Source organism: Narcine bancroftii, chromosome 1, assembly GCF_036971445.1.
Source record: "Narcine bancroftii isolate sNarBan1 chromosome 1, sNarBan1.hap1, whole genome shotgun sequence".
Lineage (NCBI taxonomy): Eukaryota > Metazoa > Chordata > Chondrichthyes > Torpediniformes > Narcinidae > Narcine > Narcine bancroftii.
The window spans coordinates 206,457,306-206,478,275 of record NC_091469.1 but is presented as its reverse complement, the minus strand read 5'-3'; the positions used below and the strand labels follow the sequence as shown (position 1 = coordinate 206,478,275).

Below are 20,970 nucleotides of genomic sequence, written 5' to 3'. Positions count from 1 at the left end.
GCACCACCAGCTCTACCACCTGTTTTGGTGTCATCTGCAAATGTAGCCTCAAAGTCATCATCCAAATCATTTATGTATAACATAAAAAGAAGTGGCCCCAACACTGACCCCTGTGGAACTCCACAAGTAATAGGCAACCATCCCAAACAGGATCCCCTTATTCCCACTCTCTGTTTCCTGCTTATATCCATGCTAGTATCCTGCCTGTAATTCCATGAGCTCTCAAGATTTTAATCTTAAACTGATGGATTCTGACATTTATCAAAGTGGATGTATCTGTTGTATACAGCAATTTTATTTAGTGGAGCAGAGGTTTCTCTTACTAAACACCTGATCCAAATCCAATCCCTCTGGACTGACTGGGGGAGAGTTTCCAAACTTGATGCCAGCCTCTGCATGGCCGGTGAGGCAGGATATCCAGTAGGCATTGTATCCAAGGTGCCTGGCCTGGACCAGTTCTCTCCAGTCTGGGCCATGACGCATCATTCAGGTCTGTCAACAGAGCAAACCCCACCCAATATTGAACATAGTAATCATCACTGGAGTTATCCTGTAAGTCCCATGGCAAAATTAGGATAAATTCTTCTTCAGACGAATATTCTAATCTCAGCAATATTAATTGTCACCCTTGCATTGAATTGGGATTTTCTGTTTAATTTCATCTGGATAAGTATAAGAATGTTTGTTAATTTTAACAGTGGAGGGATACGTACGTGACTTTCATTCTCACACCTCCCTGGATATCCTTTGTATTCCTACTCTGTTCACTTCTTGGAGGCCATCCAAATGTTACTCACACTCTCACACCCTCCATCAATTACTCCTTGGATAAGGATGCATCGTTACACTCCCAATAGCTACAGAGACCACGTGTCCAGACATCCACACAGAACATGCTACTGTTCATTTTTTTATTGACATCACAAAACCACTTGAAATGTCTCCAGCATTTCAAAAGTGCATCAGACCATGCAGGTCAGGCTTTTGTCTACAAAACAGGTTTATTAACAGCAAAAGAAAGGAAGACCACTCCAGAAATATAGTTGATCTATGTGATTGATGAGCTTCACACATTTCTTTACCAACAACAGTAAAGATGTGAAGATGGCAGGGCTGCTTCTGGTACAGACCCGGGGTCCATCCAGCCGCCCAGTCGACTGCCGTGGGCTCCGTATGGGTTTTGAATGGCCCGTTAAAGGAGCCGACGGTGGTTTTAGTTGAAATCCTGCAACCACGGGTCTGTGCCTAAGACAGCGGCGCCTATTAAACAACAGCAGCCACAAGGGCCTGGAGATTCCAGGGAAGCAGAGAACTGGAGCAGAGCACCAGAGATCATGCACCGACTGAGAAGGAGGAGCAGAGGAGACGACCCACAGGAGCAGTGAACCACGGTGGCAGGCCAGGGAAAAGGGGCTCTGCGGCTGAGGGACCAGTGCAAGTGACGGGCTGCTGGAAACTTGAGGCGAAGGACCCACGGAAGCTGTGGGCTGCTGGAGACTGCTGTCAGGAGACTTGCACCAGGCTGTGGACTGCTGGAGACTGGCTCAAACTGGCTGGAGAGGGACCAGGTATCGGAACTGGGATGTGAGGGGGTACTGAGGGCACTGGAGGCTCCCTGACTGTGTTGGAGGTTTGGATCTGGAGCTCGGGTCACCAATGATTTGGACTGGACTCTGTGTGACTGTGGGGGCTGCAAAAGTGCTGGAGGCGAATCTACGGACACTCGGTGACTCTGGGGGTGGGGGGATCTCTAATTTGCTTCTCTTTCTCTGACTGTAAGTCTGACTGTAAGAGGCACTTAGGCAATTCCTGCCGGTGGCGAATCTGTCTGCCTTGCAGCAGGCAAAAAGAAATCTCATGTAATATGACACTGTTTTATTACATGACAATAAATTAAATCTTGAAAGGAAGTGCCATATTTCACCAGTTTGGTGAACATGACTTAAGTTGGAACAGCAAATTAATGTTTGATGGCCAATCCTCTTCTGTATTATTTGGTACCCAAGGTTTGCGATGGCAGAATTTTCTTAATCCCTTCTTGATTTTGGCCTATCCCACTGCTAGGACCCCAACACACCCCAAAATTGTAATACAACCACTGGGAGGTAATTTCATTGGAAGGAAGTTACATCATTTATCTGAGTAGGGTATACCTTGAAGTTTGTTAATCCATAGTTTTTTCCCCATATTGCCTGATGACATAGAAGGTGGCCATTTAACCCATTAAAGCCTATTGAGTTCTCAGAGCAATGCCATTGATCCCCTTGCTCTATTTCCTCATAATCTGATTTAGCTCACATACCATTAGCATGCCCCTGATTCTCTCCCACCTACACCAAGGGGTGCTTTTCAGAGGTTCAGGATGGGAGTGACCAGGTGGACAATGGACATGCAGATGTTCCACAGAGGTTACCACAAAAACAAAACAGCCCAATGGTATTGTCCCTAATGTTTCTGTTGGTTTCAGTATAGTGTCGTCTGCCACTAATGGAGTTTTACAGCATGGAAACAGGCCCTTCTGCCCAACTTGTCTAAGGCTACAGTATAAGATTTGGAGCTAGTCCCATTTTCCTGAATTCCGCCCATATCCCTCTAACCAGAAAGGTTTCCACTTACCTCCCTAAAGGTCTTTTAAATGTTACACGTCCCCACATCTACATATTACAATTTTGTTCCATATTCCCTGTGAAGAAGTTGCCACTCAAGTCCCTTTTAAATCTTTTCCCTCTCACTTGAAATCTATGCCATCTCATTTTAGATTTCTTTATCTTAGGGGAAAAAAAGACTGTGACCTTATCAATGTCCCTCATAATTTTACAAACCTCTAGAAGACCCTTATAACCTTTGGCCTCTGATACTCTAGGGAGAAAAGTCCTAGCCTCTTATTATTCAAGCCACAGTAATGTTCTTGTAAGGAGAAAAGCATATAGGTTTGCAGACACTGCGGTTGAAGGAATAACACAATGCTGGAGAAACTCAGCAGGTCAAACAGTGTACTTTATATAGCAGAGATAAAGATACATAATCGATGTTTCGGGCTGGAGCCCTTCTTCAAGGTAAGCTTTGCTCCTGATGGTCCTCTTCAATGGTCCAGTCTATTTTAACTGATTTCCTCAGTGTGGGTTATTTTTTAGCTGCCCGTGTAGATAATGGCTGGAGGGTACGTGAGGACCCAGAGAGATTGTGCAAACTACAGTTGAAATGAAGAGGTTAAATGGTGACAACTGTAGAGGCAGGAACAATTTCAACATGTGTAAGATACTTACAGATGTCATTGGATAGGAAAGGTTTGGGGGATGTGGGCCAAAACAGGAAAAAGGGATGAGCTTGGTCAGCATAAACAAGTTGGGCCAAAGGGCCTGTTTCTAAGCTGTTACATGGATCAGGTAGGGTTGAGAAATATTGTGGGTGGTCAGGAATTCTAGGACAGACTTCAAATTCACAGGGTTTTGAAGAGCTTCTATGTGGAATAAATGAGAGAACATGGAAATCAGGCCCACGAAATTAATCCTGGGTCAAATGCTAACTTTGCATCTGAGATGGTCTGATTCTTGTTCATGCTGAGGAATTTAGGAATATGGAGGCCAGTTCTCAAATGGGAATGTAAACAAGAGCAATGTAGATGCAGGAAAACTGGAGCAACATACAAAGTACCGGAGAAACTCAACGGGCCAGGTATATCTGTCAAGGTAATGGATGGTCAAAGTTTTGGCCACCAGCATTTGTGGGTCGCCACAGATAGGAGCAAACTCTCAGATCAGGTCAGTCCTGCAGTCTAATTGCCTGCTATAAAGTCTGAACCACAACAATGCAGAGTCAGTGAATTTCCTGATTTCAGAATCAATCGTTGGTCCAGATTTGATGCCAAAAGCAGAGATTGTGACACTATTGTCCCCATGCCTGATCAGTGGAGGTTGCCTAATGTTATTAACCCAGGGCAGATGAGAGGGTGAGGTTAGTCTGCCCAGAAAAGACCTAGGAGCCTAGTTAACTACTCCTTTCCCTCTTTGAGCTGCGCTTCACAAAGGACTTTGAGAGGAGGAAGTAAAGGATGGGGTCCAGGCAGCTGCTGAGGGAGACAAGCCAGAGAGTGATGAGCTTGACGTGGTGAGTCTGGAGCAGCCAGAGACAGCTGCTGTTGTGTAATCTGTGGAGGCCAGCCACTAACTGATAGACGTGGAAGGGCAGGTGGCAGACGATGAAGCCTGTCATGGCCCCAATTATGATCAACTGTGCCCGGACGTGGATGACTCGGTTGCGTTGGCTTGTGCTCCTTCTCCGGACCGAGCACAGTTCCAGAGCGATTGAGGCATAGGAGAAGGCAAACATTGTGAGCAGAACCAGGAACATCACAGCAACTGTGACAAAGGCTTTGGCACTTACCCTCTTCCCATACTGCAGCTGAGTGTTGTAACAGACCGAGCCTGCTATCAGCTGCACTTCCTTGAAGAAGTAGTTCAGATTGAGAAAGAGGATGGGAATTAGAGTCACAATCCAGGTGATTGTGCAAGCACATTGAGCAAAGCTGGTGAGGTAGAACCTATTCAGGTGCTTGTTGTTTGGCTTCACAATCATGGAGTAACGGCTGATGCTGATGAAGGCAAGGAACATGGTGCTGCAGCTTACGGTGTAGTAGAAGCTGAAGTTAATCAAGATCATGGAGGTGACACAGATGGGAGAGCTCTCCCTCCACTGGTCCCCCAACAGCAGCAGTGAAACTCGGAAGGGGAGGCTCAGGCAATTGACCAGGTCAGCCGCGGCCAAGTTAATCAAGTACACCAGGATGCCGTGCTTGCGGTATTGCTGCAGGAACATACACAGGGCCACCAGGTTGGCGGGCACCCCAACGCAAATAATGAAGGAGTACAGAACCGGGAGGACCACCTTCTCCAGAGGGCCTCTAGTCAGGTTACAGCTGGGCTCCGGGCTCATACCACCCGTCGTGTTCTTTGTCCAGATGAAGAGGATGGGGCTCTCTGTTGCCATTGAGCTGGAAGGAAATGGCAGAGAGGTTAACCCACACACAAAACCAGGTATATTTAGAGAATGAAGGGTCAGTGAGAATGTGGGGCAGAGGGATCTAGGCATCAAACAACACTACCAGAGAAGTCAGTGACCTGAGACATGATAAATCCCAAGGATCCCGATCTGATCCAAAAGAGATGGTTTTCAAGAGCATGCTGCCCTGGTTATTATCCTCCAGGTTATGCAAAGTCTGTGGATTGCGAGGTAACAAAATGTGACACCAATGGGCTGGAGTTTGTCAATGAGTGGAGTGAGTAAAGAAAAATCAAGAATTGTAGTCAACAAGAAATTTTAGATGCTGGAAAACTGGAGCAGTACACAAAATGCTGGAAGAACTCAACAGGTCAGGCAGCCTTCGTGGAAACCAATATACATATTAATGTTGACTGCTTGTGTTTCCATGGATGTGGCCTGACTGCTGAGTTGCTTGAGCACCTTGTGTGTTACTCCAGAAGGTGCGGTGGACTTCTTCACCCTAAAGGTCATGCAGGATGTGGATTGTTATTGGACTGGTAAGTATGAACATCTCCTTCACAGGAATCCACACTGTGACTAGTGAGAACCAGCAGGGCCAGTGCTTCACAATCTGCACCAAATGTTGGCTAAAATATCACAATTTGTCCTGCTATTGTGCATAAGAAGGAAGAGGTAACAAGGATTTGAATGGATCTGGACATGCTAAGTAAAAGCATAAAAGGAATGAAATGTAGGAAAATGTAAGGACATCTACCTGGGAGCATACAATAAAAACATGAAAACCCTTTTGCACTAGTGTCAGACCCGGGGGTGGTGCTGATACTCAGAGAGAGTGACATGTTCTTGTAGGTAAGTCTCAGGAAGCCATCATATGGTGCAGGAAGCACCAAATGGAGTGTCAGAGAGTTACATTACAGGGGGAAAGAAGTTTTAAAATTGTAAAGGGTCTGGGAGAAGCCACAGACTATTGTGCCTATGTTTTGTTTCCTTTCCCAAGTACCCAAGGATGTACTTGCCATAATGGGTGTGCAGCGAAGAGAAACTAGACTAGCTGTAAGGATGGTGGATTGGATGTACGGGCTGGGACTAGATTCTCGAGAGTTTAAAGAGAGGAGATGGCATCAAAACTCACAAAACCTTCACAGGAATGGACAATGGGTCACTACTGGGAGATTTCCCCTGACTGTGAGGCTGAGGACCAGGGCAAAGGTTTGAGAATAAAGGGCAAAATATTTTAGACTGAAATGAGGAGAACTTTCTTCACTCAGAGGGCAGTGAACTTTGGAATTTTCTCTATCCAGGGACTCAGACATTGTATTAATTCAAAACAGAGATGGATACATTTCTGGGCATGAAGATAATCAATGGATAGGGGATAGTGCTGGGAAATGCACCCGTGGTCAGAGATTTTGAGGGGATTGGTGGCATACTCCTGCTTGCTGCTGTTTTTCTCGGGAAAGGGAATACAAAAAACTCTGCCACTCCCCATTGACCATCCCTGTTCAATGTAGACGGTTTGTTGAAAAGGGAATTGGAATGTTAGATGGCAGGTGACAATAAAGATTGATAGATTCCCAATCTGTGATTGGCCTCATCGAGTATTGAGTACATCGCATGCAATAGGCTAGGTTGGACGATGTGTGTGTAAAGCTCTGCCTCATCTGAAAGGTCTGTTTGCATTCTTCTTGGACAGCCTTAAACCCAGCAGCATGAACATTAATTTTTCTCTCTCTTTTTCTACTCCCATTCCTACTTTTATCTTTAACCTTTTTTGGTATGAATATACAGGTCAGCACAACACGGAGAGCTGAGGGGCATGTACTGTGCTGTAGTGTTCTATGTTCTCCCTGGGGACTTGCCCTCTACCTGTCTCATCACCTATTCCACATTCTGTCCACTGCCCTATCACCTCCTAACCCTTCTCTCCCCATCCCCCAACCCCCCCCCACCCCCAACTTTGTCTTCTCCCTTGATATACCTGGTATCACCCCTTTGCATTTAGTATTGATAAAAACCCAAAACATTGATGGACTATTTCTCTCTTTGAGTGCTGATTGAAATGTTGTTCATACTGTTTGCTCAAGATTCTAGCATCTTGTAGAACCTAGAAGTTCTTATAATTACCTTATTTTTAAGCTAACAATTTAGCAAGTCAACAAAAATATCCAGCACGGTTTGAAAAAGGAAATGTTTTTGCAGAACTTTCGCATGCCTTGTGGTTTGAAATGGCAATGTTTCAAATTTCAAGTGCACTTCTCCACTCCCCTCCTGCCACCCACCTCAACGGATTGTGATTCTTGCTCAATGTTGGAAGCGATGAAAACAGAAAACGCTGCAAGTACTCAGCAGGTTAAATTGCATCTGTGGGGAGAGAGACAGAGTGAATTGATCCTTCCATTGAATTGAAACATGTATTTTAACTTTTTGTTTCCCCATTTTGCTTTTCAAAATCCTGATTGATAAGTTCAATTCCAGCCTAAAAGCACTCAAAAACAAAATAACAAAAATTTCCTGATCCGCAGAGGAGAGTTCTGATTTACTATTGGTTTCAATACTGCGTGGAACCCTTCTACAATGTTCCCCCTTGATTGGAACCCTTCATTGAATAATCTCGAGCACTGGTATGTGAAGATTAATTTTCTACACAAAATTTTAAAAGATTCTGTGCCCAGGTAGTGAGCGTTTTATCATCTGTGTCAATCTCAGAGTCTGATAAACAGGAAACCATCACAAATAACCACAAGAACTGATCATTAACAGAATCTTAATTCTGGTTTTTAACACATACTTTCTGCTAAATCAAACATCTTATTGAAGGATCAATATAAATATCTAGAAGAATGTTAATATTTGCAAATAAGACATAAAATCTCTTTCCAGAATAAATCTAAAAAGCCAACCTGACCGCCTGTTTAGTTTTAAACACCTTGAATCTTGCCATCCCAGGAGCTGTGGAACATGTTGAGGAACCACAGGCCTCTTGAAGGTCATGATGTCAATACAATTGGTACAAAAATTGCAGCCTCTGAGGCAGGTCCTGCAGGAAACCAAGGTTCAGCTCCTTGACCTTGTACCACATGTCCAATTCATTCAGTTAATTCCAGGCAATATCAAGACATGACAGAGAAGGTTGGATGGAGCAGTCTATAGGACCAGGCAACATCCCAACTGCAGAGTTGAAGAGTTGCACTCCAAATCTCCAAGCAGTTCCAGATAATCTCCCCAACAGTGTGGAAATGTGCCAGGCAGCTCCAGATAAATTCCTGCCTATTCAGTCAACTCTCAATGAAGTGATGGAAAATGTTGTCAACAATGCATCAAGCAGCATCTACTAACCATCGTGCCTATTCTGGGGATCTCCAGTACCAGTTGACTTCAGACCCCATCACAGCCTGGGTCTGAACATGGATCAAAGAGCTGAACTGTAGAGGTAAGGCTGAAGTGTGATAAACTGGGCACGAAATTGTGGAACACTCCAGTGGTAGGAGTCATTCTCGCATAAAGGAAGATAATTGTTTTTGTTGAAGATCAATCCTCCTGGCCCCAGGTCAGTACTGCAGAGTTTCCTCAGGGCAGGGTCCTAGGCCCAATCAGGGACCTGCCTTCCATCAGCAGGTCAGAAGTGAGGATGTTTATTTGGTCTAGATTTACCATTTTCGGTACATACTCTGCTAATCTGTTTGCTAATAATTTAGCTATTATCTTATAATCTGTGTTAAGTAAAGATATTGGTCGATATGACGCTGGTGTGAGTGGATCTTTCCCTTGCTTTAGTATTACTGTAATTATTGCTATTTTACATGAATCTGGTAAGCTTTGCGTTTTATCAATCTGGTTGATTACTTCCAGGAGGGGCGGAATTAATAAGTCTTTAAATGTTTTATAGAATTCTATTGGGAATCCATCCTCTCCTGGTGTCTTATTATTTGGTAATTTTTTTTATTATCTCTTGTATTTCTAGTATTCCAAATGGCTCTGTTAATTTATTTTGTTCCTCTATTTGTAGTTTTGGTAGTTCAATTTTAGTTAGAAATTCATCTATTTTCCCTTCTTTCCCTTCGTTTTCAGTTCGGTATAATTGTTCATAGAATTCTCTAAAGTTTTCCTTAATTTCTTTTGGATTATATGTAATTTGTTTGTCTTTTTTCCTTGGTGCCAATACCATTTTCTTAGCTTGTTCTGTCTTAAGCTGCCATGTTAGGATTTTGTGCGTTTTTTCACCTAGTTCATAATATTTCTGTTTTGTCTTCATTATATTTTTCTCCACCTTATATGTTTGTAGTGTTTCATATTTTATTTTTTTATCCGCCAATTCTCTTCTTTTAGTGATATCTTCCTTCATTACTAATTCTTTTTCTATATTTACTATTTCCCTTTCCAACTGCTCTGTTTCCTGATTATAGTCCTTCTTCATCTTGGTTACATAACTTATTATTTGCCCTCTAATGAATGCTTTCATTGCATCCCATAGTATAAACTTATCTTCCACTGATTCCGTATTTATTTCAAAATACATTCTGCAAAGAGTAGTTCACGGACAAGTTTCTCTTGTGTCTTGGTGTGAGCTTAAATTCTCTAAAATCCTGCCTTTTAAGTAACATGGGGTAATAAGCAGGCAAAATCTTCACTAGGATTCTACTAAATAGAATAATACCTAGTGTCGCCGAGAATATTCTCCCAGAATCACAGTGCGGCTTTCGCACAAACAGAGGAACTACTGACATGGTCTTTGCCCTCAGATAGCTCCAAGAAAAGTGCAGAGAACAAAACAAAGGACTCTACATCACCTTTGTTGACCTCACCAAAGCCTTCGACACCGTGAGCAGGAAAGGGCTTTGGCAAATACTAGAGCGCATCGGATGTCCCCCAAAGTTCCTCAACATGATTATCCAACTGCACGAAAACCAACAAGGTCGGGTCAGATACAGCAATGAGCTCTCTGAACCCTTCTCCATTAACAATGGCGTGAAGCAAGGCTGTGCTCTCGCACCAACCCACTTTTCAATCTTCTTCAGCCTGATGCTGAACCAAGCCATGAAAGACCCCAACAATGAAGACGCTGTTTACATCCGGTACCACACGGATGGCAGTCTCTTCAATCTGAGGCGCCTGCAAGCTCACACCAAGAAACAAGAGAAACTTGTCCGTGAACTACTCTTTGCAGACGATGCCGCTTTAGTTGCCCATTCAGAGCCAGCTCTTCAGCGCTTGACGTCCTGCTTTGCGGAAACTGCCAAAATGTTTGGCCTGGAAGTCAGCCTGAAGAAAACTGAGGTCCTCCATCAGCCAGCTCCTCACCATGGCTACCAGCCCACCCACATCTCCATCGGGCACACAAAACTCAAAACGGTCAACCAGTTTACCTATCTCGGTTGCACCATTTCATCAGATGCAAGGATCGACAATGAGATAGACAACAGACTCGCCAAGGCAAATAGCGCCTTTGGAAGACTACACAAAAGAGTCTGGAAAAACAACCAACTGAAAAACCTCACAAAGATAAGCGTATACAGAGCCGTTGTCATACCCACACTCCTGTTCGGCTCCGAATCATGGGTCCTCTACCGGCATCACCTACGGCTCCTAGAACGCGTCCACCAGCGTTGTCTCCGCTCCATCCTCAACATCCATTGGAGCGCTTTCATCCCTAACGTCGAAGTACTCGAGATGGCAGAGGTCGACAGCATCGAGTCCACGCTGCTGAAGATTCAGCTGCGCTGGATGGGTCACGTCTCCAGAATGGAGGACCATCGCCTTCCCAAGATCGTGTTATATGGCGAGCTCTCCACTGGCCACCATGACAGAGGTGCACCAAAGAAAAGGTACAAGGACTGCCAAAAGAAATCTCTTGGTGCCTGCCACATTGACCACCGCCAGTGGGCTGATATCGCCTCAAACCGTGCATCTTGGCGCCTCACAGTTTGGCGGGCAGCAACCTCCTTTGAAGAAGACCGCAGAGCCCACCTCACTGACAAAAGGCAAAGGAGGAAAAACCCAACACCCAACCCCAACCAACCAATTTTCCCCTGCAGCCACTGCAACCGTGTCTGCCTGTCCCGCATTGGACTTGTCAGCCACAAACGAGCCTGCAGCTGACGTGGACTTTTACCCCCTCCATAAGTCTTCGTCCGAAGCCAAAGAAAGAAAGAAAGAATACATTCTTGGAGGGATGTCCTCTAACTTTACTGTCAATATTAAGGGTGAATGGTCCGATAGTATTCTAGCTTTATATTCTGTTTTTTTTACTCTATCTTGCATACGAGCTGATAACAAAAATAGGTCTATTCTTGAGTATGTTTTATGTCTAGCCGAGTAATATGAATATTCCTTTTCCTTTGGGTGTTGTTTCCTCCATATATCCAAAAGTTGCATTTCTTCCATCGATTTAATTATAAATTTGGTTACTTTGTTCTTTCTGTTAATTTTTTTCCCAGTTTTGTCCATATTTGAATCCAAATTCAGGTTGAAATCCCCTCCTATTAATATGTTCCCTTGCGTATCTGCTATCTTCAAAAAGATATCTTGCATGAACTTTTGATCTTCTTCGTTAGGTGAATATACATTGAGTAGATTCCAAAACTCCGAATATATCTGACATTTTATCATTAAATATCTCCCTGCTGGATCTATTATTTCCTCTTCTATTTTAAATGGCACATTTTTACTAATTAATATAGCTACTCCTCTTGCTTTTGAATTATACGATGCTGCTGTTACGGGTCCTACCCAATCTCTCTTTAATTTCTTATGCTCCAATTCAGTTAAATGTGTTTCTTGCACAAATGCTATATCAATTTTTTTCTTTTTTCAGTAAATTTAGCAGTTTCTTCCTTTTAATTTGGTTATGTATTCCATTAATATTTAAAGTCATATAGTTCAACGTAGCCATTTTATACTTTGTTTATCTTCCCTTTCCGTTTCTCCATCATTACCTTTCCTTCTTATCCATTTCTGTTTTCTTGTTTTGAATCCTTTATAAGACAACATTCCTAAAACATCAAACATTTTCCTTATTCTCCTATTTAAAACTTAAGTGAGGATGTTTATTGACGACTGCACATATATTAAATTCCATTTGCAACTCTTCAGCCAATGAAGCTGTTCATGCCAGCATGCAGAAAGACCTGGAGAACTGAGAGCCATGCCATAAAATGTCTGTCAATGGTCGCCCCCCAATGAGAGAAAATTGAACTATCTACTCTTGCTGTTCATGGCTATCTCCACCATCAATAACCATTGGTCCACCATCAGCCAGTAACTTGACCATGTATATACTCCGGCTCCCAGAGCAGGTCAGAGGCTATGAACCCTGTGCTAAGAGACTCGCCTCCTAGGACAAATATCTGCAGTCAGGAGTGTCAATGAATGCTCTCAACCTGCCTGGATAGGCTTATTTCAAGAGGATCAAACCATCCAGGACAAAACAGCCCTTTTACTCAACACAGCAAACCTTCCTCACCTCCACACCCATTGCACTGTGGCTGGTGTGTCCACCATCCACAAAATGCACTGCAGTTACTCACCCAGGTACTCTGACAGCACTTCCCACACCATGAGCTCCACCACCAAGGGTGAGTATAATGGGTGCTCCACCACCTGCAGCTTCCTGTTCAACTCACACACTATCTAGAAAGTTGCTGCTTCCTCGTCATCACGGGGTCTAAAGCCCAGAACTCCCTTCCCTCCTTCCTGTGGGAACACATTGACCGGAAGCACTGCAGTGGTTTGAGCAAGGTGGCTCATCCCCACCTTCCCAAGGGCAATGAAAGAGGATATCTCCATCCAACTCTGAAATGAACATAAAAGAAAAATTTATATCCTTTATATTAACACCAGTCTGTATGGAAGAGCCTAGCAAGGGAGCCCATGTCAGACTGTTGAACCAATTCTTTAATCTCCAGATTTTATTTTGGTAATCTCATTTGTAATACTTTCTGTCGAATGAAAATTAAATTGCCATTTGTGCTTTGATAATTGGCACAGCTGGGTTATGGTTATGCTACAGATATCATGGCCGCAGTAATTCCTGTCGGGGGGCCTGTTATCACTGTGGGCTGAGACCCATTGAAGCAATTCAACAGAAGGGTAACTACTCTTGCTAAGATTGGTGCTGATTTATTAGGTTACTGTGAAGATGAATGCTTTTCTCCAACCAAATACAGGTTTCATTTTGAAAACATGTCTGTACTGAATGATTTCCTGATGAAGTGTTTTGGCCAGAAACATTGACTGCCTTTTGCCTGACCCGCTGAATTCCTCTAGCATTTGCAAAGTACACAGTTCAATGGTCCAATGAGGAACTGAGCATTATTGGAAGGATGGTTAGAAACCAAGAAGATGGAAAAATGGAGCAGGGTCTTGGACATTTTCATGCTGATATTTCAAACAAAGCATAGCTTTCTCCAGTCTCAGAAATTGCTCTCTGAAGAAACAGAGAGAAACAAAAGACTGAAAAAGCAAGCACAGTGGAAGTCTACATCTAATGAAGATTGAGAATTGAAACCAAAATAAAATCTTCTGTCACAAACTTAAAGGGAGTAAAAGATTATTGTAAACAAAATAATATATTAATCCAACTATGTTATACTAGCTGTTTAAAGTATCATCAAATTATTTGGTTTCCGCCAGGCCCCTAGGAGATGACAGATGCTGGAATCAGAAGTCAAACATAACCTTCTGGAGGATCTCAGTGGGTCGAGCAGTGGTCGGCATTTCAAGCTGAAACCCTTCATCAAGACTGAGGAAATATAGCGCAGAAGGAATATAAAGAGGAAAGGGTGAGAGAGGTCCCCTGTGGGATTGGTGAACCGGGTAGAGGTGAAACATGATGGACAGAGACAAAGTATTGCTATAGTGGTGAGATTTCCCTAACTCTCTCTGTAATGATATCCATATAATTTATTCAGAGATACTGTGAGAACACAATACATTAGGAGCAGAAGAAGGACACTCAGCCCTTTGAGCCTGCTCCACCACTCCAGCTGGTCATGGCTATCACCAGGCGTCACCTCCTCTTCTGTACCAATTTAAATCCTCTCCGCTCAGGAATGAACCAAATGAATCTCTTCTGGATTGAATCCAATGGCAAGGTCAGTGCCCAGTTCTCTGGCAGCAGCTCACCAATACCCTGTACAATGGCTCTTTATTTTTTAAACTCCAGTACTCCAGAAATAAAAAGCAACAAATCATTTGTATCTCGATGATGAAAACTGGCCAAGGCAATGTTAGGCAGGCTCCTAATGTGTCCCTTAGAGTTGGTGACAAGGGAGTTAGGAGATGAGTTACAGAAAATTAGTTTGATATTTGAAAACGTATGACAATTCTTTCCATGATACATCATTTACCAGATCAATTGAAATCAGACATGTTATCTGTCCTCTTCATTGAGGAACTTGAGTAGGCAGTACCATTGTTCTAGACTCTATGCCTCTATGCCTGATCTCTATCTCAGCAGGAAAGTGCAACCACAAAGTTCACAATAAGAACTTTCATATCAGAAGGACCAAGCCTATCTTCAAGCAGTGGAAAATATGTTTGTGATGGTGATTTGATTAGCGTTTATTGAGGTGGGGAAACGAAATAGAGGACCTTGATCCTGACAAAGATTTGTTTGAGATGTTAATTGAAGACGAGTGATAGTGTGCTCAGGGAAAGAATGCAGAGAGGCCACCTCTTACGTAATTCAGGATGTGGCAGAGGTTGTGATATTCTCAGTCTGCACCAGACAGTCAGAATGGCCACAAAAGATTTTATCCTTTTGTGAAGGTCTCAAAGCGTGGTCATTGTTTGTTGCTTATTCCTTAAGGATGCTGTGTACTGAGAAACCTGCTGGGTCCATTTCAGAGGAAGTTAAGAGCCATCCACATTGCTGTGGGTTGGAGGCAGACGTTGGCCAGGCCAGGTAAGAATGATAGGTCTATTTACCATATCCAAAATGCGAGGGAGAGGGTATGCGTCTAGGAGTGTGTTTCTGGTAATTGTTTGGCTACAGTCAATCACTAACCTGGACTTGTTTTCCCCCTTTACTACCACCATTTACGCTCTCCACAGGCTGGTGCTGGGGTTGATGATCTCCTCCTCCAGCAGGCGTTGGGACTCCGTCTTTATGAACACTCTGTTTGCCATGCTGTACCTCCTGCTCTTGGTGGCGATGGCAGTCAGGTTTGGTAACAGAGGCTGGAGAGTTGATGTTCAGGGTGGAGAGGATGCAAGTGGGTCCTGGTTTTGAGGGCCCTCCATTCCAAACCATTACCGGAGAAAAGGGACCAGAAAACACCTAGATCACGCTTTTAAGGTGTCACAAGAAGTCCAGACCCAACAATACTGGAGCACTCAATTCATCTAAAATGTACATGTGAAATTTACAAAATTCCTCCCTTCAAATGACAGATGAACTATAGAATGTTTCTGTACACGCGCCGAATGGGACTGGGACGCTAGGAAGATCCGGTAATTAGATAGATACATTTTTATATTTTATATAAGTTATATTTTTTCATAGTCTGTGAATCTATGAAACATTCCGTGGAGCCTGTGTCAATCAGGAACTTGGTCAAATGTTCATTTACCTTCTCCATCACCATTGCAGAGCTGGTGCAGTCTATTTTGGTCGAGGACCAGCGATGCCAGGTTGCCGGAGATGCTGTGTGCTTCCCTCGAGTGGCCCCCTCCGTCCTGAGTCAACCTGTGCAGGTAAGATGCTGTCGACCTCGTGGTCGACCTCCTTCCTCCTCTGATGATGGCGCCAAATTCAAACATCAGGCCGCTGCAAGATGGCTACTGAGCCTTTTCGCACCTTTTCGCAGACTCAGGCGAGTCTGGTGCAGATGACTTGGGGCTGAAATTGGATCTAGGAGTGGTACAGACCAAGGACTTCCCCAGGCCTCCCTTCGTGTGGTAGACCCTCGCCCAATGTCCTTCATTCCCACAGCTCGAGCAAGCCTAGTCTTTGGCTGGGCAGTGGGTATGGAGATGCTGTCCCTTGCTGCAGAAATAGCACTCCCGGGCTTGGGAAGCGGTAGCCATTAGAGCGGAGGCTGCTGTAGTGGAAGCAGCTGGTTCTTGGAGGTGCTCACCCGAGAGCGCGAGTTCGCTAGCCTCAAGGTCGTCGTTCTCAAAACTGGCCTGATCCAGTGATTTGGCCAGTTTGACGTGTCTAGTGAAGTCCTTCCTCCCGACTCATGCAGTCGTTGCCTCACATACCTCGGGCAGACCCCTGCGACTAGAGTGTCCTGGATCTGTTTATCTTCCTGGACGCGGCCTGAAGCGGCCTCGTACCTGCACTTCTTAGGCAGCGTCCGCAGATCCAGAAAGTAGTCGTCGATCAACTCTCCGGGCCATTGGCAGCATAGGGTGAGCCGGTGCCTCGCTAGGACCTTGTTTGGGGCCTCCATGTAGCGGGCCTTCAGTGCCTCGATGGCAGCCTCATACGTCGGGCAGTCTCGGACAACTGCGTACCCCTTTGTCCCTAGCCTTAAGACGAGCACCGACCTCTGGAGCTCGTCTGTATGGAAGACATCCCTGGTTGCATTTAGGTAGGTCTGGAAGCAATCTAGCCAATGTGTGAATTCCTCAGCCATGTTGGGGGACTGGGGGTCTGTCAACAGCATACTGGGATTGAGTAATGCCTCCATCCTTGTTTATAAGCAAATAAAGTGGTAGCGTAGATAAAAGCTCACACTCGACTAGAGGGAGAACTAATGCTTTTACTAGCTTACAACACAGGTAGGGTTCATGAACAGGCTTCAGAGGGGTTCTGGGTGTAGGCGGGAAACCCAGGTTATATATGGGTCTCCAGGGAGGAGCCAAGAGGTGGGACCAGTTGTTAGTACAGGACACCTCTAGTGAATCCCAGTTCACTACACCATTTTTCTTTCTTTGGCTTGGCTTCGCAGACTAAGATTTATGGAGGGGTAATGTCCACGTCAGCTGCAGGCTCATTTGTGGCTGACAAGTCCGATGCGGGACAGGCAGACACGGTTGCAGCGGTTGCAAGGGAAAATTGGTTGGTTGGGGTTGGGTGTTGGGTTTTTCCTCCCTTGTCTTTTGTCAGTGAGGTGGGCTCTGCGGTCTTCTTCAAAGGAGGTTGCTGCCCACCGAACTGTGAGGCGCCAAGATGCACGGTTTGAGGCAATATCAGCCCACTGGCGGTGGTCAATGTGGCAGTCCTTGTACCTCTTCTTTGGTGCACCTCTGTCATGGTGGCTAGTGGAGAGCTCGCCATATAACACGATCTTGGGAAGGCGATGGTCCTCCATTCTGGAGACGTGGCCTACCCAGCACAGTTGGATCTTCAGCAGCGTGGATACAATGTGTCGGCCTCTGCCATCTCGAGTACTTCGATGTTAGGGATGAAGTCGCTCCAATGAATGTTGAGGATGGAGCGGAGACAACGCTGGTGGAAGCGTTCTAGGAGCCGTAGGTGATGCCGGTAGAGGAGCCGAACAGGAGTGTGGGTATGACAATGGCTCTGTATACGCTAATCTTTGTGAGGATTTTCAGTTGATTGTTTTTCCAGACTCTTTTGTGTAGTCTTCCAAAGGCGCTATTTGCCTTGGCGAGTCTGTTGTCTATCTCGTTGTCGATCCTTGCATCCGATGAAATGGTGCAGCCGAGATAGGTAAACTGGTTGACTGATTTGAGTTTTGTGTGCCCGATGGAGATGTGGGAGGGCTGGTAGTCATGGTGGGGAGCTGGCTGATGGAGGACCTCAGTCCAGGCCAAACATTGAGCTCTCTGAACCTTTCTCCATTAACAATGGCATGAAGCAAGGCTGCGTTCTCGCACCAACTCTCTTTACAATCTTCTTCAGCATGATGCTGAAACAAGCCATGAAAGACCTCAACATTCAGAGCCAGCTCTTCAGTGCTTGACTACACCCGACCAAAAAAGTGATCCCTCAACTTCCAGTCCCAACACCTTCTCCCCTCCCTCCATAAACTTCGAAGCCGTTTCCATTAATTCTGCGTTTGCAGTGTGTAGGGCGCGTCGAAATAACCAAAGACTTGTTGATCCAAACCAAGGCTTTTATTAACTAAAAGATTGGAGCATATCACAAGTAGGTCGACCAGTCCAGAATGACCTGGTCTGGCGAGGAGCAATCCTTTAAGACCTGCCAGTAGGTGTGGCTACACTCTCAGCCAATCACAGTCATCCTACACTACCATCTGTACATATGTACATATACACATTGATCTGTACTATCGCAAAATGGTCAAGATAAATCTAAAAATCCAGCAGCTATTTATGGCACAAGGAGAACAACAAGAAGAATGGTGTTTTGGGAGTGGAATAATCCTGTCTTTTTAATTCATCTGGAACTGATTATTGTAGTCCAGAATAGTCATATTTCTATCATTTTTTTAAATTTTATTTTCTGTTAAATTAAACAGGAAATGTATTTAAATTGTTTATACACGAAACTAATTTTCTCCTGTTTATAATCCAAAACCACTAATCTACCAGTCTTAAAACCAACAGGAAATTCTTACATCATACGAACATCTCCCGAATTCAGGTGGATTATTATGTTCAACAATGTAAAATGAATGGGAATCTTGAACTCAATTTTTGACCAATATTGAGTGTAATTTGTGCTGGATTGCCAGTTGCATTGAAAGCAAGTTGTATTAGTTAGATAAGCAGGAGTTCAATCTGAAAGATTGAATTTACAGTTAAGTACATCAGCCATGCTGATCAATTCGACATTTCGTGTCAGAAAACTGGGAAACCAAATAGCCTTGGAGCACTTAATACCAGAATATAATTCTGTTCTTTCTTGAAAAAGATAGTAGGTCTGTCTAATTGTGCAAGATTCTGATGTATTGTCGAAACTTTCAGTCTTACAATTAAAAAAGGTTTGTGTTTCTATTCGTTACCAATAACTTTAGCATTGCCTGGAATTTTATTCCCCATTCACTTACTTCAACAGAAACTCGCTGCACAGAAAAATCTATCTCTCCTAATTCCAACAGTTTAATAATCAGCATGTTTTTATTAGTGAATCATTCATAATAGTCCCAACTGGCAAAACCATGTGGTGATGTGCACCCACGGCAATTAAGGGCAACTGTCCTTAAAATAGATCATTTGAGATCTGTGATGCCCTCCATATTCTGTGATTCTGTTGAAATATCAAAGAAAGCCACTCTCTCTCTCTATCTGTCCAAAGCATATTCTTAAACCTACAAGGTTTAGCTGCAGACTTCCTGGCTTTCCCCTATATTTAACGGTCTGTTTTGAGGATTTAAGTTTTGATTGAATTTGGTGGAAATTTCAGTTTGTAAGTACTAAATCTGGAGGGAAATTGTAAAATTCACATGGTGGTAAACAGGCAGCAAAGAAATGCAATGCTACATATCACCACTATTTTACATATACAACTATTTGGGTTTTCAGCATTTTAACAGTTTTGTACATTTCAAAAAATATTGCACTTGCTCACAATGCAAAGATTCTACTCACCAACTGCACCCTGTCACTCGGATATCCAACAGAATGTGATGTCCTAAGTTAAGACCTCGGCAGATGGGTTTACCATTGAACGTGAAGAAGTTTAGAGGCTGATTGGCCAGTTAATCAAATGCGTGAACCCAGTTTCTGTTTGAGGTGCTCGCATTTCTCAAAAGCTTTAAAGAAAGTTTGAAAACAAAACAGCTTGTGCCAGTGATTTCAATGCATTCAGATGATACCCATGCTTAGAACACAAAAAAAGATTCTCCAAATGCACAAAAACATACATCTGCCTTTATATCTGCAGTTCACCTTTCACTTTAAAGAGATATCGCGGTACACATGAATCTGTTATATTGTTAGATTTTAATAAGTGCCTTAGTTGCCCAGGTCTCCAGGTTCTTGCCCATTCCCAGGAGTGATAAAGCATTTGATGATGAAGTAGGAGAGTAGGGCATGTGAAAACTTGCACTCACTTTTTGCTGAACTTTGTCATGGAGAAGGGTGTAACACGATGCAATGGTTTCTACCGTTCAGTCCAAAGTTACCAGAAAATCTTTGCTGGATATGACTTTGCCAGTGATCATGAAGTAACTTTGAAATGTTTCCTGTTGCTACTTCCTCTTAGTTTCAAATCAACCACTATGCCCACCCTTCAAAATTGTAAAGTCTGATAATTCAAAGCTCTTCTCTTCCCACAATTTTTTTTTCATGAATTAGTGTTCTGCATTAGTTGTGGCTCAATGGTTGCATTCCCACTGTTGAAATAGAAGGTTGGTAGTTCAAGTCCCACAAAAACTGACAGAAGCTCGCATGCAGCAGACCATCCGAGGAGTTCCACAAACATTTTTCATCAGTGTACCTCCACCAAATGAAACAGAATGAGTATCTTCTTCTTCTTTGGCTTGGCTTCACGGACCAAGATTTATGGAGGGGTAATGTCCACGTCAGCTGCAGGCTCATTTGTGGCTGACAAGTCCGACGTGGGACAGGCAGACACGGTTGCAAGGGAAAATTGGTTGTTTGGGGTTGGGTGTTGGGTTTTTCCTCCTTTGTCTTTTGACAGTGAGGTGGGCTCTGCGGTCTTCTTCAAAGGAGGTTGCTGCCCACCGAACTGTGAGGCGCCAAGAAGCACGGTTTGAGGCGATATCAGCCCACTGGCGATGGTCAATGTGGCAGGCACCAAGAGCTTTCTTTAGGCAGTCCTTGTACCTCTTCTTTGGTGCCCCTCTGCCTCGGTGGCCAGTGGAGAGATCGCCATATAACACGATCTTGGGAAGGCGATGGTCCTCCATTCAGGAGACGTGACCTACCCAGCGCAGTTTGATCTTCAGCAGCGTGGATTCGATGCTGTCAGCCTCTGCCATCTCAAGTACTTCGATGTTGGAGATGAAGTCACTCCAATGAATGTTGAGGATAGAGCAGAGACAATGCTGGTGGAAGCGTTCTAGGAGCCGTAGGTGATGCCGGTAAAGGACCCATGATTCGGAGCCGAACAGGAGTGTGGGTATGACAACG

General features: G+C 44.1%; 1 protein-coding gene across 4 annotated transcripts; it reads right to left on the bottom strand.

Moving 5' to 3' along the window:
- Positions 1 to 925: 925 nt before the first annotated feature.
- LOC138747603 (probable G-protein coupled receptor 82) lies at positions 926 to 20,051 on the bottom strand. 4 transcript variants are annotated; one of them, XM_069907099.1, is made up of 3 exons: positions 19,929 to 20,037; positions 7,281 to 7,362; positions 926 to 4,990 (listed from the first exon to the last, which is right to left on the bottom strand). In XM_069907099.1, the coding sequence occupies exon 3, from the start codon at positions 4,984 to 4,986 to the stop codon at positions 3,988 to 3,990; it is 999 nt and encodes a 332-aa protein (XP_069763200.1). In that variant the 5' UTR covers positions 4,987 to 4,990; positions 7,281 to 7,362; positions 19,929 to 20,037; the 3' UTR covers positions 926 to 3,987. The 4 variants fall into 4 exon arrangements, with proteins under 4 accessions (XP_069763200.1, XP_069763277.1, XP_069763117.1 ...); XM_069907176.1 differs by lacking the exon at positions 19,929 to 20,037 and adding an exon at positions 19,465 to 19,601; XM_069907016.1 differs by lacking the exon at positions 7,281 to 7,362 and having other exon boundaries at positions 19,929 to 20,051.
- Positions 20,052 to 20,970: the final 919 nt, after the last annotated feature.